Below are 27,023 nucleotides of genomic sequence, written 5' to 3'. Positions count from 1 at the left end.
TAATTCAACTTTCTTTAAGATCTGCTGCTGGTCTTTAATCCAGTGGGTTTGCCTTCATTTTACTGATGACTGTACACTCATATTTTGCTTGGAAAATCCAAACTTGTGGATTAGCTTAGGAATTAATAACTGGGCAAAATAGTTAATCTTAATAGTTATTACAGATGTGAATAGAATTATAGTGGTTTCCAATATATGCTTTAAATCAATAGTTCTGGCACTGGTCACAGCCTTTGGCAGTAGAGATAGACAATATTGATTGATATTGACTGAAATATTATGTAGAGGTGGGAGTAGTGATGTTTCAAGTGGTTAAAATGTACTAATAACTATATGGCACTTTCATTTTAGCATGTCTTTTGAGATAAATATTTAAAATTTAAAGTAAGCTTATAGTTTTAGACCATTTTAATATGAACAGCAAACTGAAAAAAATTAACTAACAACTGCATTAAATACACTTATAACTTTAAATACACTTATAACTACTTGAAGGAAGATAAATATTTGCAACAAAATGCGCATTGACACGCTCATAAATTTTATTTCACACAAGCTGCTTGTCCTTGTCGTGGTGACTTTACTAGGAAAGCCAAATGCTAACAAACCCTTATATGCAGACATTTGTGATTACAGAGAGAATAAGAAATGAGACACAGGATTAAAAAGTGCATGTTTTTTTTAAATGCTGGAATTTGCTAGAAATATACAAGGGGACTTAATTTTCAGCTTCAGTTCCGATGACTGTGGGAACATGAATTGTAGAGCATTGGTGAACCATGCTGCCCTACTAAACCAGAGCACTGGTCACTTCTTCTAACAATTCTAAATCCACAGCCTACAAAGCCATTTCCAAAGTGAACTGAGATAGAGCCAAGTTCATCAAGTGTGGAAAAACAGAAGTATTTGAATTAAGCAGATGAGAGGATCGAAAAGAACCCTTTGTCCTGTTCTGATTGTCAGGGAATCCCCAGTCCCTCTGTTTTCATCAGCTTCAGAAAGGTTTGTTTCAAGTAACCAAAGCTACCTTTAAGTAGAAAAGTAATATATCCCTTCCCTGTGTGTTCAGAGGCATTAAAACCACAGATCAGATCCTGCCCTTAAACTCAAAAAAGAAGTCCAACATATAAAATATTTTCATATTACACATTAAATAAGAGACTATACTATTTTGCACGGTGAACAATTGACTATTAACTAATATTCTTGATATTGCCAATGTAAACACTTAAAATTAAGCATGAGATTTTTGTTCTTCAACTAAGCAAAACTAAAACTGTGAGATGCTAAGGCTAAGGCTGTGTCAGAACTGCTGCAAACCCTTATGCTATAAAAGAAAACAAATTATGTTTCCTAACAACTGCAGAGCAAAAGATTGCACCCTTACTATGCGTGTGCAAATACCTCTCAATCATGCAAATACTGCCTCTTGCATGTGTAGCCTTGTTGCTTGTTTAGTCTAAATCTCAGTTATCCATAATTTAAACAAAAATTTTAAGGAATAAAAAGCAATTTTTAATCCCTTTATACCTGTTAAAAATGTTAGAAAAAATAATGATGAGTTATTATCAACTATATATTTGCACAATTTTATATTCTATGGTTTGGAAAGCTTGGAAGATGAAAATGCTAGCAAGAAGTGTCCTGGTACTTGTCATCTTTGATGCTGCATTGACTGCCCCGACTACAGAGCTCTTTCACTATGACTCAGAAGTCTACGATGCCATTTTGGAAGATGTGGAACCCTTTTATAACTATGAACAGATACCTATCAACCAAGTACAGGTAATGTCTTCCTCCCACTCTTGAGGCTTTTAAAAGAACTGAATGGTGACTGATAAGAACTTATTTCTTTTTTGCAAATAATTTTGCTTACATAGAAGCAAAGGTTGGATCTCAATTTCCTATAAACATTTGGCTACAGCATATGCAGCTTTTTTTAAATGTGAATGCTGAGACAGTCTTTTGGTTCCCAATAGGAAAAACAAAAACAATAGCATTTTATTGTGTGTGTGCGCGCGCTCACACACACATGTTCTTGTGCACATGTTTGTACACCAGGACACACATGGAAATGAAAGAAAAATTTTGAAGAAGTTGGCTGTCTACTTCCACCATTTGGATTCAGGAGACCAACCTCAAATGCCTTTATCCATTAACACATCTCACTAGCCTGAAAAAGGCAACAATATCTTCTTTTAAGTCACAACATGTACATTTTTAAAAAGCAAGGAAGAGTTAAAACATTCACTATGCAATGCTGAGAAAACATAAAGAAAAACATGTGAGATTAGAACAGACAAGAAGAAAAAGGAAAGCAGGCAGAGGGAGCACACTGATTTAAAATTGTGCTGTGTACCAGAAGGAATGTGCATTTTTGAATGGTTGGTTTTTCTCCCTAGCAGTAAAGGAGGCATTGGCAAGGTTACAGCCCATTACATAAATTTGATATGACATGTTTCTAATTAAATGCTGGTCTTCTTACACTTGCACATAACTAAAGGATACAAGCTAATTCTCATGAGTCAGAAGCAAGCAGACCTTGAAGCATGATTTATATACAACATTGGCAAAAGTGAGATATTAATAAATAAGGGGAAAATCAGATTTTTCTTTAAATGATCATTGCAAATTCTGTACCCTCTTTCAAGTGTAAAGCTTAGAATTACCATTTTTATGGCCTTGACTACAAAATATCTAGACAAGATGATATATTTAACTTGTATGAAATATACGATGTCAAAATCGATACCATTCATGTTGCTTTATGAAATAAGAATCCAATTTCTTAACAAAATAATTTCCCCACTTTTCTCCTTCACTCTCAGCCTCTTTCTTCTTATTTTATCTTATTTTCTTCTGTTTTTAACAAAGTCTCTTAGTAGTTATCTGTCAAGACAAATACTTTAGTTCAGGCTTATTTTATTTAATACACATTTAAAAGGGAAAATTATTCAGGGATTAAACATTTAATGGTTATCACCAAAGAATTCTGTTTAAGCATGGTTAAGGAGTGGGCTAAGGGTTTTTTTCTTTTCCTTCAGAAGAACTCAATGAACAGTTTACGAAATACTGATTAATTCTGAGTCCTTTCCAGGGACGGTTGTGAAGGAAATACCATCATTTGCATAAAATGAAAGCCCACTCATCTCTGTTAGAATCCTGCACATTGCCCCAACTGTCCCGGATATTCGTGGAAATAAATGGAATTCCTCCTGTGATAGAGCAATTTGAGTGTGTGTCTGTATTAAAAAGATTTGGTATACAGCCTTCTCTCAGAGTTTGCATGTTCTAAACCAGTGTTTCTCAACCTGTAGGTCTCAATCTCTTTGAGGGTCACATATCAAATATCCCGCATGTCAAATATTTGTATCGTGATTCATAACATTAGTAAAATTATAGATATGAAGGAGAAGCAAAATAATTTCATAGCTGGGGCACCACAGCCTGAGGAACTGTATTAAAGATCACAGCATCAGGGAGGTTGAGGACCACTGCTCTAAATGAACGTACTCCTATGTTCCTCCATGTGATACCTGTCTCAGCTCTTGCCTCCTGCTAATATCCCTTCTTCATGACAGAATTTTGTTTTAAGGCATAGCTCATGCTCACTTGATTCCTTGAACAACTTTTTGAAGATCTGTTACTATTTCCATCGAACAGATGTTATTATGAAGACAAGACTTTTAAATAACTTGCCTAAGAGTTCATGACAAGGCTGCATATACATACAATACTACTCACAACAGAAAGTAACTTCCATTAGATTATATATTCCTTTCCTCTCTTCCTACACTTTACCACATTATTCTTTTAACTAGATATCTGTCTTTTTTATTTTAAACATAGTTCTTTATTGGTTGGTTGGAAATGTCACATCATAGACCACAATCCCATTGACCTTCCAATCCCTGCATATCTGCCCCGCACTCCTTCAGTATGCCCCTCACAAATTAATTAAAAAATAACAATAACGTACAAGAAACCCACCTAGCTCCTTCCTCCATCTTTCCAACACCTCATCCCAGTGGCTGCGGGAGCTGTGGTGTGTCACCATGCAGTACACCCCTTTTGTCCAATCAGTTCCACCCACAAAACAAAATGTTCATTGCATTGAGTCATTGGTCTGGTTCAAGGCCTCTGGTTTCTGGTATGCCATCATTGCTGGCATTGGCCCTGATGGAAACTCCTCTCAGGACTGAATTAAAAATGCTCCAACATCCATACAAGGGCAAGAAAAACATTCATTTATGTTATCCTTAACATGAACTGGAAGTAAGCTTTTAGATAGCTCTGTCTGCAACCTGATTTTTCTACAAAAGAATGGCTTAAGGCATGCCTGGGAAATATGAATTTCTCCCTCTTACCATTAGTGATTGCATTCTCTGTATAGGGATTTAGTTCATATTAAATATATTCTTTTTGTTTTCTGAAAAGGTCATAAATTAGTAGACTGTTTGATGTCACAAGGAAAAAGAGAGACAGCATTAATGGGTTCTAAAGATTTTAATAATTCACCAAATAGCAGGAAACTGATGGATCCGGGCTGCAGGACAAGGATTCTGGAACCTTTATCCCCCTGACAGCCTCAAAGAGGGGCAAAAGTGGAGTTTATAAGCATAAAAATCACAAATGTTTGTTGCCAAATTATAGTTACAATTTTCATCCATCAGGATTTAGAGAGTAGGGGCTCCCTTGAATGTTCTATCATTATCAATCAACATACAATGCAAGCCTTTCAGTGCAATTAATCAGATTGATTTGTTCCTTCTGTTGTTAGGAAAAGCCATGGTGAGCAAACTAAAGATGAATAATGACCATTTCTGTGGTTTAGGGAGGAGGTTGGTCAGCCATTGGATAGTTCTCAGCTTCCCCAGGCCTTGGGAACCCGAACTTTACTTCCTCTACAGGTAAAATAGAGTCTGAAGACAAAACAGCAATACTCAGGCCAAGGTGCCTTTTGCCTGCTCCCTTCAGTATCATTATTATTTATTCCTTAAGTAATAAAATATAAGCCATGATTAATCTTTACGTTTTAATACTACTGCCTCATTTGGACCAATTATATAGTGCATGTTAAAGTTTTAAACATGAGAATCACATATGAAATGAATTTCTATTAATCGAAAGATTCTAACTCATCAACCATAGTTAAACATTCTGTTCTAGGTTTGATGAAGAATAAAAGAGAACCTCCCTATTTACTGAGGAGTCTCTAGTTAAATCAGGAGGGGAGAATTTTACTGATGAGATTTAAATAGACTAATCGACTCATTTTCTTTAGTTCAGCATTCTAAACAATATGATTCTTATTTTCAGCTGTTTCAAAACTATAAAACTGGAACACCAAGAAATATACAATCATAGTTTCCAACTGGGAAGATATATTAATAATCTTTGTCAATCACTCACTTTAGTTTGTCTTACATTTTAATGAGGTCATACTAATAAATTAATTCTGACTACTCCTAAAAATAAGATATTATGACGTCCATTTAATAATAGCAACTGAGAATTCAAATTTTGCTCTAGGTTACTTGCCCAATAAATTTCAGAGTGAAATTTAAGCTAGATTCTTTTAATGTCAAAGCAAGAAGACTTTGGCACTAACAGTCTCTGCAATTTTTCTGCTAGATCTCTAATCTTGAATTCTTTTAACCACATCCAAATAGAGCTTTATTTTCTATGAAATTAAGCCATTAGAAAAACAGCAGCTTTGAAATGATTATAATTGGCACAGTATAGCAATATGAGTCTCAGCTGTCAATGTTGTTAAAGGCTCGACACAGGCAAAATAGGTCCTTCTGACCTAAAAGCAGAACTTGGAAATGTGAGGAGAGGGTGTTTACTGCCAAGCACAGTTCTCCCTGATCCAGTTTCAAGGTCCATGGAGGGAAGCACAGTATTTACTGTCAGGTGTTCAGGATCCCGACGTTTAAATAATTAATACAGAAAACTTCAATAAATCTGAGCACCAGGCTCAGGTTTAAAGCAGAATTCCACAGTGCCAAACATAGCTGTGTGCCAGTGTGTCAAATTCATCAGAATGCATCATTAGCAACACAGGCTGAGTAGCTCCGAGCCTTTTAACACCCTGGAATCCAATTGCTGACATCACAGTTATTGCATAGTGCCAGGATTTATTGGCTCAACTATGACATGTATTTGGGGAGACAGGTAAATGCAGAGATCTATTTTCATCAATAGAATCTTTGTTTGTGTTTGAATAGATCCCCAAATGGCATGCATGTCCTAAAACTTTTTTTTTCTAAGAATGAATAGAAGATGAATTTAAAAGGTAAATAAGATCGGCTGAAGAGCAATATTGTTGCTTAGGAAGTTGGCAGCACAGTGTTATTGCAAACTAATTAAGAACAGAGTTTAGTGGGTCTTCTTCTGAATCTGGTTTTCCCTGGGATTGTAGACTGAGCATGCATCCTTTCTATTATAAACCCATTTCTATATCAGAATGAAGTCTGTCACTATGTACAATAATTGGATTGCCTAGAAATAATATACTCATGCCTCATACCAATTCCATGACCTTAAGTAAGTCTTTAAGTTCCTCCCAGTCTCAGATTCCTTGGATATCTTTTGAAGATTGGGTAAGATAAACACATGAACTGTTGAATGGAGACCCTGGGGCATAGAAAACATCTAATAATTGCAGGTAGTTTATAATTGGCTCATTCAAAGAAAAGATGCTGCAGTTTATATTCTGGAGATGTAGAATTCTTCATGGAAAGAATGGACCTAGGTTAATAATGAGTGCTTAGATTAGTATTTGTATGGGAAGTGATCAGAGCACTTCTTTCTGTTCCTCAAGAATTTTAGACTAGTAGTCTTATAAATATGCAAGTTAACTGCACCAGAGACAACAAAACAATGTGTATTATATATTGCAATGTAAATTTATATGATTATACTCCTAATATATATATGCTAATATATTGTCCTTGAATTTTTCATAATCAAGAATTTGTTAGCTAGTATGATGTGAAAGTATTTTGCTTGCATATTATTCTACCTCCTTTTCTTATCAGTGTCTTAGGTCACTTACATAAATAAATGTAATGAAAGACAGCTCTGCAGTGAAGAGTATATACTGTTCTTCCAGTAGTGCTTAGACTTGAGTTCCCAGGACTAACTTCTGGAAGCTTGCAACCACGTTTAATTCCAACTCCAGAGAGCTCTGATGCCTCTGGTTTTCAAGAGCACTGCATTCACATGAAAATATCTACACAAAGACACTCATAGAAATATAGATATGAAGGACCTGTCTACGTCAAAGACTTACAAACTACTGTCAAGTTTCTAGTAACCTTCACTCAAGGTCATTTTGATGAACTTTGGAGATGCTCATATTCCAGCCAAAGCAAATTCCCTCCTCTCCCCACTTGGTAGTACACTGGCAATTTCAAGTACCAGCACTTCTCTGAAGTCCATTTTGTGCTCTGCTTATTCACTGAAGTGGCATTCCCATTTGTCCATACAAACCTGGTATTTGTGATGGTTGATATGGCAATGGTGTGTTCTGTCACCCTAGACTTTTGGGTGAAATCAAGGATTTTTCTATTAGGGCTATCTTGGCTAGACACCACATGCCTGGTCTCCTCTTGCATCCACGAAGTTTCAGCAGGGTGATTTCTGGACAATCTGCCAATGGCTCACCTTTCTTTCAGTTTTAGTTGAAGAACCCAACTCAGCATATTCTTCAATGGAAGCTGCTATAGATATTCCCTGAAACTTTTGCTGAATTGTGGAAACCAACCTCTCTCCTTCAGATTCTCAACTACATAGCATTGAAATACCCTTTCTGTCTGCTGCAGCTCCTGTTCTGCATGAGAAAATGCTTCTCTGGTCAATCTTTGATCAAATATTTGAATCAATCAAGTGATGTGTGTGTGTGTAAACATGGGTGCACACATGTGGAATTCAGAGGACTAACTTGACTATCAATCCTCACCTTCTGCTTTAGTAATGACAAGGTCTCTTTTTCCCTTTTCTACTGCAGATAGGAACTTAGCTGACTCATGAGCATCTCTCTCCCAAGATTACGGATGCTCCCAGTGTCTAGTTTTCATGTGAGTTCTTGGAATTCAAGCTAATATCCCACATATCTATAGTAAGTGCTTTACCAACTGAGCCCTTCAGCTGGACCTGAATTACTTCTATAGCTTTAAGATCTTCCAATGTTGAAACCACAATCACAATATTGCAATCAGTGTGTTGGTCAGTGAGAGTCAGGTTCCATGTTGAGGTGCTTTTACTGCTTTATTCTGAAGACTTCTGCTGCATGTACATTTGTATACATATTTTTTCCTTTTGTAAGATGAATATAAAATGATCATATCTATCCCTCATTTTCCCCCTTACGTTCCATCTCTATTCTTCCCTCAAATGCATCTTCTTTCCAAATTGATGTCTTAGTTTTAATTTGGATAATACACTATATCTAATCAGTGATACACATACTTGTGGTCACACCCTCAAAAAATGATTTCCCCTCTGCAAGCAGCTAGCAACTGCTAATGGCTTCCTAGGAAGGTGTAGATCACACTCACCTGTTCTGGAGAACTCATCTTCTGTGAGTTTAGAAGGGTGATAGCTATATCATGTCCTGAAGACAGCTCATCACACACTCTTTCCCACTATCCAGATCTTCCATTTCCCCCCTTCTACATGTTTCCTGGGCCTTAATTGAGGACAGGGAGGAACATGTCCCAACAGGACCAAGAACTCGGTGTCTATTCTCCTCACTTTGACCAGTTACCCATCTTCCCATTGACTTCTGCCTGCATTAAGTGAAGCTTCTCTGACCAACTATGGGAGAATCCCAGGCCTATTAGTATAAGCATATATATTTAAAAGGTGATTTGATAGTATGAGCATTTAGGTAAACAAAAGTACCAAGTTCTATCCTAAGATCTCTAATCTCCTAGGAAAAATGTTTTTATACAGCCTACAATACCAATCAAGAAATTTCTTCTTGCGGAGCATTCTTCCACAAGAATGCACTTAGTTACCCCTTAACATGTGTGTTACTATTGCATCAGGGAGCACATTTGTTTCCTGGCACATTGGTGTGTCCTGTGGCATGGTGGTTTGAGGACTAGTTAAAACAACTGAGCTCTTTTCTCCCTCCACAACCTTTTTGTGCTATAAAAACTAGACAGACAGAAGCAAGTTTCTCAATTGTCTTGAGAATGATCTTCTTTCTATGACTGATAGCCAAAATGCCTTTTTTCTTCATTAACTGCCTCTTACTATGTAGTTTTGGTGGGAAAACCAAGGGCAATGGTAATAGCCTGTGTTGCTATAGATACCTCTGTGGTCTTGTATGGGTAGTCTATTCATTTAATAACTAATGTCTTCTGGGAGTAGTTTTAGTTCACTAACAGGATACATCCATTCAAACTTTTTTTTGAATGTATCTTGAAGCTAATTTGCTACCTAGCGAATATTCATTAAACTTTTCTCACATTGTAATTTTCATTGAAGTTTTTACTCTACTTTCTCTATTTGTAAGACTTCGGGTCTTAATATCTTTGATCAGCTTAAACTGATTTTTTTATGAAAGGTATGAGATAAAGAAAATTTTATTCTTCAGTGATTAAATATACAATTTTGTCAAAATAATTTATTAATGAATTTGACTTTTCTCGCAAAAGCATTAACACAAATCACACATGTTTGACACCCTTACCTATTAGGTAAATGTAATTTAATGCTATTTTGACAGGCTATCTTTCACACATCAGTATGCAGTGAGACTGTTCAATCAAGAAAACAAACAAGAACTACTGTCAGGAATGTGGGAGAAGTATCTACCATCAGGTATTGGTAGAAATGTGAACTGGTGCAGTCATTTTGAAATAAATGTTCAAGCATCTAAATCTCTCAAGAGAGAACTATAGAGGACCAAGCTCAGGAACTCTCGAGTGGCAAGGAATGTATATTCTACTGTACTGACACTTCCACAGTTGTATCAAATGCTGCAGCATTTACAATAGCCAGGAAACAGAATCACCCTAGATGTATACGACATGATCATCAGATAAGGAATATGTGGCTCATATGTGAAATGGAATCTTATTCAGATGGGAAGAAAAGTGAGACCGTGAACTTTATAGGGGAATGGACACAGTTGGAATATATTTTCTTAATTGAGACCACCCAGGATCAGAGAAAAATAGCACAGGTTCTCTCTCATTTGTGAGTTTAGTTTCCAAATTTCTAACACAGTTTCTTTATTGATCCTTTGGGAATTTCACATCATTCTACTTTTTCCTAGACCGCCCCTCCCATCTTCTCTTTACCCTTGGGTCCCCCCCAAAGAAAATTAAAAAATAAATAAAACTGAGCCAAAAAATCAATCAAATAAACAAACAAATTAATTTAAAAATACCCTCTTCACTCCTCCTCCTTTCATATCCCAACACCTCTTTGCTTATCCTGGAGGCATTGGGAGACTCAGAATGTCATTCATTACACCTTTTTTTTTCACTCGGCTTTACTTGCAAATGTTCCTTACAGTGAGTTGTTGATCTGGTTCGTGGCCTCTGGTTTCTGGTACACCATGCTCACTGGAACCCTGAACCTTCTAGCAGATATCTTGTGTCCTCCCTGAGCTTCTCATTTTTATACATGTATTTTTATGTGGGAATGCTTGTGGACATTGTCCAGGGAACTAGAAAGGAGCCCATGAGAGGAATAAAGATGTGTGGGAAGGGGTGTGGAGAGGAAGAGAGTTGGTAGGAGATGAAAGGGGGAGACAGATGTGTGGAGTGGGGGACAGGGAGAAGAGGAGAGAGAGGAAGAGAAAGGAACAAACCAAACTAAAGACTACAAGAGCGCTGTTTGACAATAACAAACTGAAGGAATGAAAATAAATGCTTCTTCAAAGATGGGGTGTGTATTGAAGAGACTCCGCCAAAGAAAACAACCTAGGAGAACGTGACATTCATTTTTTATATTATCCCTCTGGAATTAAGCCAAATAAATCAAGCAGTTTTACTACTAATAATATAATTACGTGCTCCCAAGAGCATGATGCTGTCTTTGGTACCTACTCTCTTCTAGAAATAGAATATATATACTCCTAAAAATAGTCCACCATGACAAATATGAAAGTTTGCGGTTAGATAAGCAAGAAGGTACCAGAGACACACAAGTGACTGCAAAGCCAATTTAAAAGAATAAAGTAAAATAAGCTAAATTTTGTCTTGCTACCTAGTTCTAGGTTAATTTCTTCAAGTGCAATGATTATGTTTTTGAATGCTCGTGTAAAGCTTAGAGACGCATTATGTCCAAGTTAAACAGAGAGTTACAGGAAGCAAATCAGAGTAAAATCAAGAAATAAATGAAAAAGAAAATAGTGAAAAATCTGAAATAATCAATGGACACTGACATAAGAAATTCAATTGTGCTTTCATTTGAGTGATACCAATTATAGATGAAGGACATTTGGGGTGGGGGTGTCGTGTGCATATCCATATTTAGGTTTCTGAAGCACGCATATAAAAGCTATCATTATGACAAACATGTGTTTTCAATTCCCTAGCCACACTTTTTAGAATGAATGGCTTCTAATTTCATATTGAAGTTTGAAGATTGTTAAAAGAGGGGAAAAGATGGGAGCTTAAAGAACTTCTATTTAATAGTCAGAATAAATGTGTCTACCCTGCAGAGGACTCTCCGGGCACACTGTAATGGGGTTATTCTTCTGCAGTTTTGCTGAAATGAGAATGCATTCCCTTTCCTTGGTTTAAAGGGTGTTCTTTTATTTGCAAGCAAACATGAACAAAATCATTTCTGATGAACACCCAAAGCTGCTTGGCCTCATTATAGTGAATGACAAAAGAGACCTTACAGCTTCACATCAAATCAGTGGAAAAACAATTATCTGAAGGGGAAAAAAAAGATGTGCAAACATTTTCCTACAAAGTTAAAGATTCAAGGCAATGTGTCTGGCATGTGTTCCTCCCTCTAGGCAGCCCCTCCATTCTGTGAAACATCTGTCTCAATTTCCGCTCTTCCTGGAGCCTACTTTTAGTCTCTGAAAAGCTATTCTTCTGAAGCTGCCTCACTATGACCACATTGATGGAAACCGTGTGAGTCTCTGCAGATGCACCCCAGCTTCTCAGCTGGGGATTTCTGGCCAGGCTTTCCTGACTCTCCCTGGATGGCTCTCCAACATTATCGAGTCATTTCTCTTGGACTTTGTGTTTTGAATCTTTGAAAATGGGCATCGACACACTCGCTGATCCTTTGCAGGAAATGCTTAGTTTCTGTAGATATGAATTAAATGCATCTTGGACAAGAATCTTTTTTGATGAATAGGCTCCAAAATCTTATAGGTTGCTTATTATGCTGAAGCCTAGAATTCAAAGATAAAGTCTTAATTCAGTGTTTACTACTTAATAGATCTGGGCATGGAATTAGACAATGAACCCTTATCTAGGATTAAAAAAAAGGCTAAAATAGAGAACCTATGAAATTGTTCCTTAAGAAATACTTCTTTCATTAGTAATGAAGTGTATTCAGATCTATCAAAAGAGACATTAAAAATACTTGAATTTGTTTTAAAAATCACATGCGTATATAAAACAAGCAATAAATAACCAGTCTAATTTATATTCCTGTGTTAAAAATGAAAGTAGTTTTTACACCATTTTGATAATAAATAACTGAGAAGTAATTTGGGTGGTTTTGCTTTTTTAATGAGCAAAAATAAATGCAGATGGGTGCTTGCTGATGCGATCAATCAAGAATGTAAGATTTCTTGTGATATTATCATAATAGCAGACAACAAGAAGTGGGCTCAGGATGCTCTAAATCCCTTAAGCAAATTCCCATCTGACACTCACAAGGGCATTGAGAAGACCACACTTATCAAGAAATAGAAAGGGATAACCACTAGCCTGAAGGAAAGATACTGAAAATGAGAATGCAGCTAAATATTTTTAGAAACAACTTGTAACAGAACAGATGTAAGGTGAAGAAATAGTGAAATTAAAAAAGGGGGTTTGAAAACTATAATTTTTTACCATATTGCCGTTTTGGCCCCATTGCCAAATGTCTCAAAAATATCAATTTAACATTATCAAATATTGTTGCTATAGTTAGTATCCATGTGAAAAAGTATGTAAGAAATGGCATCTCACAAATAAATTATACAGTTTTCATGTCACTATAGATTATGCCTCAGTAGGAAGGGTAATTTTTACTAAAAGACCATTAAAAGTATTGCACAATAATTGTAAGGAGGAGAAGATTTGAATTTCAGAAATGAAAAACCTAAAGGAAGAAAATACTAGTCAGTATCTCAACAGCTATGCAAGAGAGGGGAGTGAACTAGGCGCAAGAGTGAAGGGGAGTTTTGAGTTTTGTTCTGCACACTTCTAGGTTAAAGTGAATCTTTCCTAACAACAATGTGTTCTCCCAAAGATGTGTGTCATTAGAAAACATTAAGTGAGATACTTCTAAATCTATCGAATGAAGAAACATGTAAAGCTAAAAGAATATAGCAACAAAAAATACAGCACTGAATCCAATTCCCAAGAGTTGAGAAACAAACTTAATTGAAAGCAGTAACACTGTTTCTGAGAAACTTGCTGCCTCCAGCTGGTGGGTGAGGCACACTGTGTTGAATGTAAGGACACGGGTGACATCTTGTGGCACAATTGGAAATGTATTAAATTTGTACCACGAGCTTAGAGGGTGATTGAGATTGCTGTGAAATTTCTGCTTGTTTCCAGACTGAAAAAGTGACAGAGAGGCTTTCTGGGAGCAGAGTACTCCTCACCCCAGGCCCAGAGCTAGAAGACACACAGGATGAGGACAAGGATGAAGAATCTACTCCCCGGCTGATAGATGGATCTTCCCCACAGGAGCCAGAATTCCCAGGACTTCTGGGCCCACACACCAATGAAGGTCAGATAAGTTGATACTGAATTATAACTGCATTTTGCCATCTCTCAAAATGGTAGGCTTCATCCCACTCAACAAGTGTAGTCTGTCTTGCCCAAGCCTGATGAAGTCATGGACCCTAGGGGAAACTTACTTATTCATTGCTAAATAGCCATGTTGTCTATCAGCTTTCTAAAGATTTGTTTATAATGATTGTTGTTGTTTCCAACCTTTTTCAGGGAAGCTTTTTATTCCAGTGTGTAGGTGGTAACACAGGCACATTATTGTTCAAAGTACTTAATAGAAGCAACTGTAGGTGCTTAGACAAAGATGAATGCCCACCACAATCAGGGTCTTTGAAAACATCTTGGAAGAGGAGGCTCAAAGAATGTAGTTTCCAAAGGATGAGCGGGATACTATGAAATGCTGCCCTCTGGACATGACATGGCTGTTGCACATGAAAACTCACAGAAATAGTACCTACACCGATCAAGATAGTTAAGAGTTCTCGTATGGATGAGAGAAGTGCTCCCAAACGCTAACTGTACTGGCTAGGGAACAACTGGGTTCCTGGTGCCTTAATGAATAAACTTAGCAACCATGTGCACATGGGCAGAATGGAGTTCTGTGGGCCAAATAGAAATAGAAATAAATAAGATAATATGAAGCTGGGAAGGAGATACAATGTAGGACATTGAGGGATTTTAGAGACAGTGATGGGTGTACATGACCAACATACATGGTACAAATACATGACACCTTCAAAGAAGAAAGAAAACTGAAATTAAAATGACTTGCCAGTTTTCAGCTCCACTCTAAAAGAAATGTGCATAGTCCAAAGATAAAAATTCTAGAATGTTGCAATATATTTTGAAGTGGGAAGTTATAATGTATTTTGTTGTCAGAGTTGTCCCTGGAGCTGCGGGACGGGGCGGGGCGCCAGGCTAGGCCTGGGCGGCCGGGGGCGGGGGTTGTGGGGAGGTGCTGCCGCGGCTGTGGACGCGCCTCTGTGCGGCCTGCTCTGGGCCATGTCGGTGTGAGGACGCCGCAGCCGTCACCCCTTCCTCTCCGACCGGCCAGCCGAACCGCACACCATGGGCTCCATCCTGAGTCGCCGCATCGCGGGCGTGGAGGACATCGACATTCAGGCCAACTCAGCCTACCGCTATCCCCCGAAGTCGGGAAACTACTTTGCTTCGCACTTTTTCATGGGAGGCGAGAAATTTGACACCCCGCATCCTGAAGGCTACCTCTTTGGAGAGAACATGGATCTGAACTTCCTGGGCAGTCGTCCAGTCCAGTTTCCCTATGTCACTCCTGCCCCCCATGAGCCAGTAAAGACCCTGAGGAGCCTGGTGAATATCCGCAAAGACTCCCTCCGACTTGTGAGGTACAAAGATGATGCAGACAGCTCTACAGAGGACGGTGAAAAGCCCCGTGTGCTCTACAGTCTGGAATTCACCTTTGATGCCGATGCCCGCGTGGCTATCACCATTTATTGCCAGGCAGTAGAGGAGTTCTTGAACGGCATGGCAGTGTACAACTGTAAGAACCCTTCTCTGCAGTCTGAGACCGTTCACTACAAGAGGGGCGTTAGCCAACAGTTCTCGCTGCCTTCTTTCAAGATTGACTTCTCCGAGTGGAAGGATGATGAGCTGAACTTTGACCTGGATCGGGGTGTGTTTCCAGTTGTCATACAGGCTGTGGTGGACGAAGGAGATGTTGTGGAAGTGGCTGGACATGCTCATGTGCTCTTGGCTGCCTTTGAGAAGCACGTGGATGGCAGCTTCTCTGTGAAGCCGTTAAAGCAGAAGCAAATTGTGGACCGTGTCAGCTACCTGTTGCAGGAGATCTACGGCATCGAGAATAAGAACAACCAGGAGACCAAGCCTTCCGATGACGAGAACAGTGACAACAGCAGTGAGTGTGTGGTGTGCCTGTCAGACCTGCGGGACACGCTGATCCTGCCCTGCCGCCACCTGTGCCTTTGCACTTCCTGTGCTGACATGCTGCGGTACCAGGCCAACAACTGCCCCATCTGCCGGCTGCCATTCCGAGCTCTCCTGCAGATCCGGGCTGTTCGGAAGAAGCCAGGGGCCCTGTCTCCCATCTCCTTCAGCCCTGTCTTGGCCCAGAGTGTGGACCATGATGAGCACTCTTGTCCCTTTAAAAAATCAAAGTCGCACCCTGCCTCCCTGGCCAGCAAGAAACCTAAAAGGGAAACAAATTCTGACAGTGTCCCACCTGGCTATGAGCCCATCTCCTTACTTGAGGCACTCAATGGTCTACGGGCTGTCTCCCCGGCTATCCCATCAGCTCCCCTCTATGAGGAAATCACCTACTCAGGCATCTCGGATGGTCTGTCCCAAGCCAGCTGTCCTCTCTCTGGACTCGATCGAATCATAGAAAGCGGCCTACAAAAGGGAAAGCCACAGAGTAAATCTCCGGACAGCACCCTGCGGTCTCCATCATCCCCCATCCACGAGGAGGATGAGGAGAAGCTTTCAGAGGACTCGGATGCTCCTCTCCCACCTAGTGGTGTGGAACTTGCGCTGCGGGAGAGCAGCTCCCCTGAGAGTTTCGGAACAGAGGAGGTGGATGAGCCGTCCCTAAAGCAAGGGAGCCGAGTGCCCTCTATTGATGATGTCCTGCAGGATGGCAGCCCCCAGCACCATGGTTGCAGCCAACCAGTCCCTCCTGCTGACATTTACCTACCAGGATGGTCCACCTCCATGGAGACGCCACACAGCCTTGGCACCACCAGCTCCCCCTGGCCTCTGCTGAGTATAATGCAGCTTGTATAATGCATCTTTGGTCTGTTGGAAATGATCAAATAACCAAAGACTCGGGGTGGAAATATTTTTTCTGTGGCATACATTTCCAGAACACAACATGGGGCAAACTGATGAAACTCTTCCTTTGAGATCAAACCAGCACAGTTCAAAGTCATAAAATATAATGATATTGAGTAGAGTAAGGATAACGTGCTAACTAAGCATCTGCTGTCTGTAGACCATAGCAACAACACACTGTATCCTTCCTTTACCTCTTACAATCTCTCTGGGGTGTTAATAATACTCTTGTCACTAGGAAAGACATAATTAGAAAGGGTAGTGATTTTAGACTTCAAGTCAACTTGTGTGGTGCCTGCACCATGGGATGGTTCGTGAGTCAGGCAAGGGGCTGGAGATTGAAACACACACACACACACATACACACACAGAGAGGGGGGGGAGAAGGAGGAAGAAGGAGGTCATCCTTGAAATAAGAATGCCAATTTTATTGTGTTCCAGGGCAGCTTATTTAGGGCTCTTTGACTAATGGCCATGCCCTAGCTCTCAGGATTTTTCAGCTGCAAGCCCATCAGAAACGACTCCCCTGCCATCAGGAACTCATGAGGCCTCATGCTCAGAGCAGCTGCAAGTATAGGAAAACAAGTTGTTTACTCTGTCAGGCAAAGGGTCATAGAAAATTCATGGTCTGAGGGTCTGCAGTCCCTAACAAACTTGCTTTTAGGAAAATGTTAGTTCTCTCCACCTCACAATCGGGGAGAGTAGATCTCTAGAACCTCTGTATGTTTCTTTGTAACTGAACGGCTGCAGGACCGGGCAGAACAAAAACCTCTGTCAATACTAGAGGACAGAGTAAAGATTAAATATTTTGCAGATTTCCCTTAACCAACTCTCTTTTTCTTGGTTAAATTGTTTCTATTCTGAAGTTCTTACTGTGTCTAATATACTTATTTAAAGAAAACAAAAAGATATTAAGCGATACATTATTAGTTCTTGATCAGAAATGATCAAAGGACCCTTTAACTAGAGTGACAAAATATTCCTCTTAGTATGAATGAGTATGAGTACTCCTGGAAAGCTCCAGGTAAACTGAGGCAAACTGGCAACTGAACAATTTTAAGTTGTTTTTTTTAACTTTCTCCCATTTCCTCTCCTAGTCTAGAATATAAATTGCTTTGTTCACATGAGTCTTTCTCCTCGTCCGAAGCTACTTCCTCTCCTCCATTTGCCTCACTACCCTCATTCACATCTATCTTTTACCCCTTAAGTTCGCCACACCATCTCTGACTTTACAGAGCAAATGCACTTTCCAGCCACGGCAGTTTCACCCCCTGCCTACATTGACAATCACCCCCTCCAACTATTTATTCCTCATATAATTGACGGACTGTATATCTTCCCACGTGTAGGGTGTTAGTTATTTTCATCTGGGCAACAAAGTCCAATTTCTACTACATTCCCTTTAGCATCCAACCTCTCCTCCCTGGAGTATATTCTTTTAATCCCTCCTGCTGTTATTGCCTACTGTGACGGTTGATTTTAATTGTCAACTTGAAAGAAATTGGAATCACCTGCAACGGCAGTCTCAATGTGGGATTGTCTAGATCAGGGAGGCCCTTGGGAGTATCTGGAGATTGTCTTGATGATCTTAAATAAAGTTGGAAGATCCGGCATGCAAGTGGCTGACACTGTTGTCTAGTTCAGGACCTCTTTTGTACAGGAGTAGAGAAGGCTACTTGAATGCCAAACCTGCATGTTTTATCTCTCTCTGCTCTTGGGTGTGGACATGGTGTGATAAGCTACTCCAAGTGCCTGCAGCACTTCCTTGCAGGGATGGGCTATAGCCTAGAACTGCTAACTGACATAAACCCATGATCCTTTAGTTTATTTTTTTTTATTTTTTGGTTGGTTTCTTTCATCACAGCCTCAGAAATGAAGCTAGACACATTGCTTTATTAAAGCACAGATGCATCTTAGTTATCACCATCCTGTCCCTCCTTCTTTTCAGTAAACACCTCTAGAATATTGTCTTGTTATGCTTCTCTCCAATTTTATCTGTAAAAGATTTTAATTCATTATCCATCACCATCATTATACAGCCTTTACAAAGTCTGAATATTTCTGCAATATCAAATTCAAGTATCATTTTAATCCTTATTTACCTAGCAAACTAAGTTAATCAAATTTCCTCTTCTTTCAAACTCTTCCTCCATTTAGTGTTCACCAATATGGCCCTATACCTCATTTTCATACTTTCTTTCTGATCATTGTTTCTCTGTCTCCTTTAAAGATTATCAATCTCTAGGTAAATACTAAGTATAGAGTAAAAAAAAAAGATTCTCTCTCTTTCTCTCTTTTTCCCCTCCTCCTTCCTTCCCTCCCTCCCTTTGTCTTGCCCCTGCCTGTCTTTGTCTTCCCTGTCACCATTACCACAGCCAAGCAACCACAATGTATTATGCATAATATATCTCTTTTATCCACAACTCAGACCCTCTCATCCCACTTGGCCTCTTTCGGTCTGACCACTGTCTCAGACAGAGTGAGCTGATACAAGTAAGAATGGACAGTAACTCTGTTCATCTACAAGAAAGGGAAAACCTCCTATGTCACAATACACAAGGGCTCTCACCTGGGGTGTGGTTGGCCTCCTCTGAGTTTAGCCTCAAGGACTGTCTCTGAGTCTTGGAGAAAGGACCTTTTAAAACATGTTTTTCACCATTCTAACACTTCTTTTTATGTATATCACAGGATAACATTTGCTGTGCCAGAGATTCCCTTTAATAATTTTTCAACTAAGCCCAATGACTCATATTTATATTCATAGCATATTTGAAAATGCAGAGGTGTGCCGTTAGCATTCATTTTATCTAATAGATCATAAAGCAGAGTTGTATGTGTTTTTCATCATTGCTTCATTACCCACTATCCTATCCTTTGTATGAAATGTGTATGTATTGAATGAGCAAATATTCATCTGTATTATCTTTTCTTGAAACAAATGTTATTGGAATATTTAAATATTGAGTCATATATGTAATGAATACATGGTGATTTAACTTTATAAAAGATATAATCTTAATATTTGTTTTAAAAACAGAATTCATACTAGGTATTAATTTAACAGCCATAATATATTCACTTAAATAGGTTTTCCAGTAGTGTATAGATGCTTCAGCTTATAGATTTGACTTTAATGTACCATTTGCTAAAACTGCTTTGAGAAAATGTGAACTATATCAGGATGTTCTGATTGATATTTTAATATTAATTGCTAAATAACCAGAACTACATTATTCTTAGAATTCTTTTAGTGAATATAATTATTCACCTTATACATTTCAGACTTTCCAACCTGCCTTCTGTGTACTTGCATAAGTACCACTGTATACTGTGATGACCATGAACTTGATGCCATTCCTCCACTCCCTAAGAAGACTGCGTACTTCTATTCGCGCTTCAACAGAATTAAGAAGATCAACCAAAATGACTTTGCAAGCCTAAGTATGGATATTTTAGTGCAGAACTAATACCAATTACAGTCTTATTTATATTGATTTCTGTTTATTCGTGTTTTATTTGAGTAAACCACATTCAAGCATGTTTAGCTACTGACGTTCTTTTTTCTACTAGGTGACTTAAAAAGGATTGATCTGACATCAAATTTAATTTCGGAGATTGATGAAGATGCATTCCGCAAGCTGCCCCATCTCCAAGAGCTTGTCCTACGTGACAATAAAATAAAGCAGCTTCCAGAACTTCCGGCCACTTTGACATTTATCGATATCAGCAACAATAGACTAGGAAGGAAAGGGATTAAGCAAGAAGCATTTAAAGTAAGTTTTACATTCACATGTAGCCTTCATCTTTCTCTTCCCCCCTCTGTCCTGGACTAGCCTTTTCATGTCTCTGAAAGCATTTCCTGGAATGTTGCCTCTAACTTCTAAAACAAACTTCTCTGCATTATCTAGGGAAACTTTGAAAATAAGATATCTTCTGGTTCATTCTGAGACTGGTCAAGCACCAAGAATGGAAAGTGGGGCTTGAATTAGAAGTGGATCGTTCTTGGCCACATGCAAAAAGCTCCTGGAAGAGGCTCAATCCAGAAAATTCGGGTTTCCTTAGAACTCCACCCAGGGGCAGATGAGATGTTGTTAGGTGATTGGGCAGGGAGCAGGTAGTGCAGGGCTCTGAGTACAGAAGGCCATAAGGAGTCTAGACAGGGAACTTGTTTTGTAAGTGAAGAAAACAGGCTTGAATTTGGAGTTCCTGCTTAGAACAGTGCCACAATCCAAGAACAATCATCAGCTGACTTTCTTACACAAGTGTTTACTTGGTCTTTGAAAAGAAACATATACTCAGGGAGATGGTGATGGGTAGTGTGAGCTTGTTCTTAAGAGTCTCTGTGAATTATTCTGTCGATGGTAGCTGAGGGGGTTAGGGACTCTCGTAGTAGTCTGACTGGCAGGGGTTTAAATGAGAGGGCACTAAATAAGATGAGTCGCTGTTTTACTGTGCTGTTTCCTTAACATAGATCAGTTATTATCTAAATGTTTTCTGTCTTGCTTTCCTACCATTTTCCTTACTAAGCAACTAGTCTTTGGCTAAAAAGAAATGTTCATTTCTCCAAACCTATAAAATAAAGGAAGATCTTGCTATGCATCAAAAAATAAATCTTAAGGAACTAATTTCAAACAGAAAAGAACTGCCTGTGTAAACTATGAAAGTATATTGAACGTAAGTGTTTTATAAGAGACTGAAAATAATTTCATTTTCTTAAAGAAATATGCTTTTGTCATATGATAGGGCATCTCTTGGGTATATTCCCAAGAGTGGTATTGCTGGGTCCAGGGGTAGGTTGATCCCGAATTTCCTGAGAAACCGCCACACTGATTTCCAACGTGGTTGCACAAGTTTGCATTCCCACCAGCAATGGATGAGTGTACCCCTTCCTCCACAGCCTCTCCAGCAAAGGCTAACATTGGTGTTTTTGATTTTAGCCATTCTGACAGGTGTAAGATGGTATCTCAAAGTTGTTTTCTTTTCTTTTTCTTTTTTTTTCTTTTCTTTTTTTTTTTTTTTTTTGGTTTTTCGAGACAGGGTTTTTCTGTGGTTTTGGAGCCTGTCCTGGAAGTAGCTCTGTAGACCAGGCTGGTCTCAAACTCACAGAGATCCGCCTGTCTCTGCCTCCCAAGTGCTGGGATTAAAGGCATGGGCCACCACCGCCCTGCTCTCAAAGTTGTTTTGATTTGCATTTCCCTGCTTGCTAAGGAAATTGAGCATGACCTCAAGTGTCTTTTGGCCGTTTGAACTTCTTCTGTTGAGAATTCTCTGTTCAGTTCAGTGCCCCATTTTTTAATTGGGTTATTTAGTATTTTAAAGTCTAGTTTCTTGAGTTCTTTATATATTTTGGAGTTCAGACCTTTGTCTGTTGCGGGGTTGGTGAAGATCTTAAAAAAAATTATCTTGTTCTCAAAACAACTAAAATTCGTGTAAATGGTTGTCAATAAAAAAACCCGATATTCTAAAAAAAGAAAAAGAAATATGCTTACAGTCAAATTTTCCAAAATTGCATTGAATTGCCTAATGATTTAGAGGATACTGACAGAGGCATGCTAGCTTACTAATCACTGCATAGAGAAGGAACTTCAGGTAAGTTTTCCATATGAATGTTTACAGGACATGTATGACCTCCACCATCTCTATATCACGGATAACAGCTTGGACCACATCCCTCTGCCACTTCCGGAAAGTCTACAGGCTCTTCACCTTCAGGTAGGTTTTGTATGATAAAGTGAGCCTTAAAACTCCAGGGAGCACAACCACAAACAGAAGGGAGCCAGGAGTAACAAATTTATCTGTCATGACATATTGACATGAGCATACATTCTTCTGCTTCTGCTTCTCCACCCATTCATTCCGTCAGCTAACAAAGTGTTCACACCTTCACATTACTGTCTATTCTACTAAGACGCTGGTACCTTTAGTCATTATTTTGTTATTTTAGAAATAAAATTTAGGTAATAAGCTTTTCTTTAAAGCAAGACCTTCACTTACTGAAAAAATACATAAGAAGCCATAAAGGGAAGACAAAAATATATTTTGATGTCTAGTCTTCATAAAAATATATCAATTTTATTTTCTCATAGATATCAGATTTCATATTGAATTAAGTACTGTGCAAAGCCATCAACATGTACTAAAAATGGCACTTCTCCAATTTTTAATTTAAAGAAACTTCAGTTTTTTTCTTTAACTTCTTTTTTTAAACCAACATGCACACACACTTGAAAGTTTACACTGTTTCTACTCCTATTAAACAGCATTCTATTTTTAGAGAGATAAGTGAAAACACATTTTCAAAATGCCATGTTCTAATAGTTTCTAAATATGTTTCATTGTCATCCATATGATTACAATGTGTTCAGTAAAACACTTAGTTTTTGAAACAATGGGATTTGCTTCAAACCACATGAAAGTAACTTGATTTATAGCTATAATCTGCTTTCTCTGGTATTTTCTAATTTTTGTGGGATAAACAAATAGGAAAAATATTCATTATTTGCTGAGTTATAGACCATTAAAATAAGGGATTTTACTTTGCAAGAAGTACTCTCTGGTTCTAGTGATTTTCTCTGTACATTATGTTAATGTTTACTTCTGCATTTTTCTTATTCCAAGTAATGTTTATATTTCTATACTTTTATTGTATTTCCGTAAATATGTGAGATCTGGATAATGATCTCTTGAATTTTTATGACCATACTCATTTCCTTAATATCTTATGATCTCTTACTAACAATCCCAAATAATGGAAAAGAAGAGTATGTCCTGACTCATCACCCTAAAGTTAATTCCATCCTAATAACAAAATTAGACTTAAACAAAGCAATCAGCAGAAGAGGAAACTGTAGATCAATGCATGTTATGAACATAATGCAACATGGCATGCAATAAATCTACTTTTATTGCATATAGATGATCTACACATAAATCATCTATGTGTAAAATAAATGACATACCACTACACTGTAGCATTTATTTCAAGAATAAAATAATAGTTTAACCATTATCAGATATAAATATGATATAATAACAGAATAAAACTTCCTGATTATTTAAATAGACACAAAGAATGCATTTGAGAAAACTCAATAACCCTTTATCATTAAGTATCTGAAGAAACAAAAACTAAGGAAATTCCACAACCTAATAAGAATATGTATTCCAAACACACAGAAGTTAATATTTAATAGAGAAACACTCAACACTTTCTTGATAAGCTCAGAAAAAAGATAGGGAATGTTTGGTCTTAATGTCTTATTAAATATTATGTTGGAAGGTTCTAATAAGAAAAACAGAAAAATAATTAAACTAGAAAGTAACACATAGATGGCAAAAGAAATAGGTTTTCAAGCCAGTGCTGAGCAATGGGCATCTCTTGGGACAACCGGCACAAGCACCACAAGACCAGGGGTAAGAGAAAGCCCTACCACAAGGAGAAGTATGAGCTGGGACATCCTACTGCCGATACTAAGATTGGTTCTCATCATATGCACACAGTCCGAGTGCTAGAGGCAATAGGAAGTACCCTGTCCTACAATTGGATGTGGGAAACTTTTCCTGGGGTTCTGAGTGTTGTACTCGCAAAACAAGGATCATTGATGTCATCTATAATGCATAAAATAACGAGCGGGTCCACACCAAGACCATGGTGAAGAACTGCATTGTGCTTATTGACAGCACACCGCACCGACAGTGGTATGAGTCCCACTATGCACTGAACCTGGACCGCAAGAAGGGAGCCAAACTGACTCCTGAGGAGGAAGAAATACTAAATAATAAATGACCAAAGAAAATTCAAAAGAAATATGATGAAAGGAAAAAGAACAACAGTATCAGCAGTCTTATTGAGGAGTAGTTTCAGCAGGGCAAGCTTCTTACCTGTATTGCCTCAAGACCAGGCCAATGTGACAAAACAGATGGCTGTGTTAGAAGGCAAGGAGCTGAAGCTCTATATGAGGAAGATCAAAGCCTAGAAAGGAAAATAAACCATCATTCATAGCTCATCTAATAAAGGTGTTTATGGTTCTATATTTTTTAAAGAATGAATTAGAGTTTCTTCCTTCGCTTTCAAATGTCAAGATCTTGTATACAGAAAATCTCAAGGAATCCATTAAACGTTACCACAATTCATGAGTTTAGCAATGTGACAAGCTGTAAAATAATTATGCAAATTCCAATTATACTTCTTTTTCATTAACAATAATCATCCTGAAAACTACATTAAAAATTATTTTCATTATTTATGATCTGTCACTATCATCTGTCATCCATTAATCTAACATCTATCATCTATCTATCTATCTATCTATCTATCTATCTATCTATCTATCTATCTACCTACCTATCCATCCATCCATCCAGCTATCTATCATCTATCTATATCTATCTGATATTTGGCACAGAGTCTTAATATGTAGCTTTGCTATCTTGGAATTGTCTATATATAACAAACTGACCTTAAACTTGCCAGAGAGCTTCTTGTCTTTGCCTCTTCAGTGTACAACTTTACAGGGTGCCCTATCACATACACACACAAAAGATATTCTCTTTCAAAATGTCACATATCTTAAATACATAGATTACACTTATCAAAACCATGATAATCATTGTGTGGTCACAATTGCAGTATGGGGTTAAACAAAGAAGAATATCTAGATAATGTCCTAATACCACAGATCAGAAACTTGGATTATTAAGGTGCACATACTTCTTAGATTCACCCGCAAGTTTTGTATGTAACAAATTATGAGTAACTTACTAAGCTTTAGGTATAGCAGAGGAGTTCAGCAGTGTAACATACATGAGATCAACTCATATCTGTATTTTTCATATTATTATAAGACCCATAATCCATAATATATTATTCCATAATATTATAAGATCAACTGTAGCTCTGCACACTGGCAATAAAAAAGTCTTCAAATGAGCTAATATTCATGCCTACAACTTTTTTAGGTTTCAAGGAAATTGCATTCTGCTGTTTAGGGTGTAAAACATTCTAGCTACTTGAAAAATACATCAACAGTTCCGCCAAATAAAAAAAAAAGTTACAACTCAAAGACATGACAGTAAGTGAACAAACCTCAATGCTGCCTCTTAAACCAACTTGAAAAGGCCAGCTCCTCTTTCTTCTAGTATTCAATATTTTTTGGAAACATGTATTTATTTCAGGAGATAGCACTTCATAATGCCACGTGCATAAATTCTCAGAACTGAGAAATCTATAAAAACAGAAAGTATGTTGGTCACTGTCCAGGAGTAGGGGGAGAATGAAAAAGTGTATTTCCCCAAAATATGCTTGCCTAGTGTCTCACTTTACTGCAGCCAGGTTGACCTGAGTGAATTGTTCAGAAGTCACACCATGAAGATGCTTGGGACTTTTTGCTTGCTTCTTTCTCTTCCCTGGATAGTCCTCCCTTGGCTCTCCCAAAGCCTGTGTCTTCCTGCTACACTACATTGTCTTCAATTTTTTTTATCATTTTAAGAATAACTTCTTTCTTTCAATAATCTTCCTCACATACTTGTATTTCTCATGTGCTCTGTACTGGTAAGAATAAGTCTATTTAGTTAATTAATTTATCCCTATGGTGCAAACAATGCTTCATGTATAATAATCATACATTGAATAGTCTGGACTAGTAGAACAAACACAAGAATTAATACATTTTGCATATTACAATGTACTACAGTTTTGCTCAATACCTTAGGTTTATAAAGTTTTGTCTTTTCACTTTTTTGTCTTTTTTTTTAGAATAACAACATTCTAGAAATGCATGAGGATACTTTCTGCAATGTTAAAAATTTAACCTATGTTCGTAAGGCATTAGAGGACATTCGACTGGATGGAAACCCTATCAATCTCAGCAAAACTCCTCAAGCGTACATGTGTCTACCTCGTTTGCCCATTGGAAGTTTTGTCTAGTGTTAGAATGTTAGGCAAACGTCTGAATTGTGATGCTTTTTGTAGCCAAGCGACACATCGATCTCTTCAAAACCAAACTCAGTATATTTCAGATGCAATAAAGAAAGTGGCATGATTATATAAAACAATAAGCTGAAAGTGTTAAGATAAGAATTTAATAATTTAACTAAACATGAATTAGGTATAAATCTATAAAAACACATAGAAAGTAAATTAAATGATAACATATTTTCAGCTACTCTTACAAATCACATATGATTTGAAAATTTTAGGTATCATATCAAGTTGAATAAGTAAGAAAGAAAACATTTGAAATGAATACTTTAGATATGCTG

The 27,023-nt window shown here is 37.9% G+C and overlaps 1 protein-coding gene, 1 long non-coding RNA gene and 2 pseudogenes across 2 annotated transcripts in view; 3 read left to right on the top strand and 1 right to left on the bottom strand.

Moving 5' to 3' along the window:
- The first annotated feature begins 1,612 nt into the window (after positions 1-1,612).
- Positions 1,613-26,767, top strand: Epyc (epiphycan). Its single transcript, XM_075954083.1, has 6 exons — positions 1,613-1,785; positions 13,761-13,935; positions 20,046-20,204; positions 20,334-20,536; positions 22,380-22,475; positions 26,518-26,767. Exons 1-6 carry the CDS (start codon positions 1,621-1,623, stop codon positions 26,686-26,688), a joined length of 969 nt encoding a protein of 322 aa, XP_075810198.1. The 5' UTR covers positions 1,613-1,620; the 3' UTR covers positions 26,689-26,767.
- LOC142839006 (E3 ubiquitin-protein ligase MGRN1 pseudogene) lies at positions 14,837-16,715 on the top strand (annotated as a pseudogene).
- LOC142838581 (small ribosomal subunit protein eS8 pseudogene) lies at positions 24,131-24,751 on the top strand (annotated as a pseudogene).
- LOC142838584 (uncharacterized) overlaps positions 25,917-27,023 on the bottom strand; it is a 188,160-nt gene continuing 187,053 nt past the window's right edge. Inside the window, exon 4 of the long non-coding RNA XR_012908600.1 lies at positions 25,917-25,987. This is a non-coding gene — a long non-coding RNA (uncharacterized LOC142838584). The remainder of the gene's footprint in view (positions 25,988-27,023) is intronic.

This window comes from Microtus pennsylvanicus, chromosome 20, assembly GCF_037038515.1.
Source record: "Microtus pennsylvanicus isolate mMicPen1 chromosome 20, mMicPen1.hap1, whole genome shotgun sequence".
NCBI classification, from domain to species: domain Eukaryota; kingdom Metazoa; phylum Chordata; class Mammalia; order Rodentia; family Cricetidae; genus Microtus; species Microtus pennsylvanicus.
Note: the sequence above shows the minus strand (reverse complement) of the source record. Positions and strands in the feature narration are given on the sequence as shown.

Bases quoted from the DNA above. Each gene is read 5' to 3' on its own strand.
- Epyc (XM_075954083.1), top strand. From the start codon at position 1,621: ATGAAAATGCTAGCAAGAAGTGTCCTGGTACTTGTCATCTTTGATGCT. The intron at 20,537-22,379 runs GTAAGTTTTACA...GAATGTTTACAG, and splicing joins TTAAGCAAGAAGCATTTAAA to GACATGTATGACCTCCACCA. The intron at 22,476-26,517 runs GTAGGTTTTGTA...CTTTTTTTTTAG, and splicing joins TACAGGCTCTTCACCTTCAG to AATAACAACATTCTAGAAAT.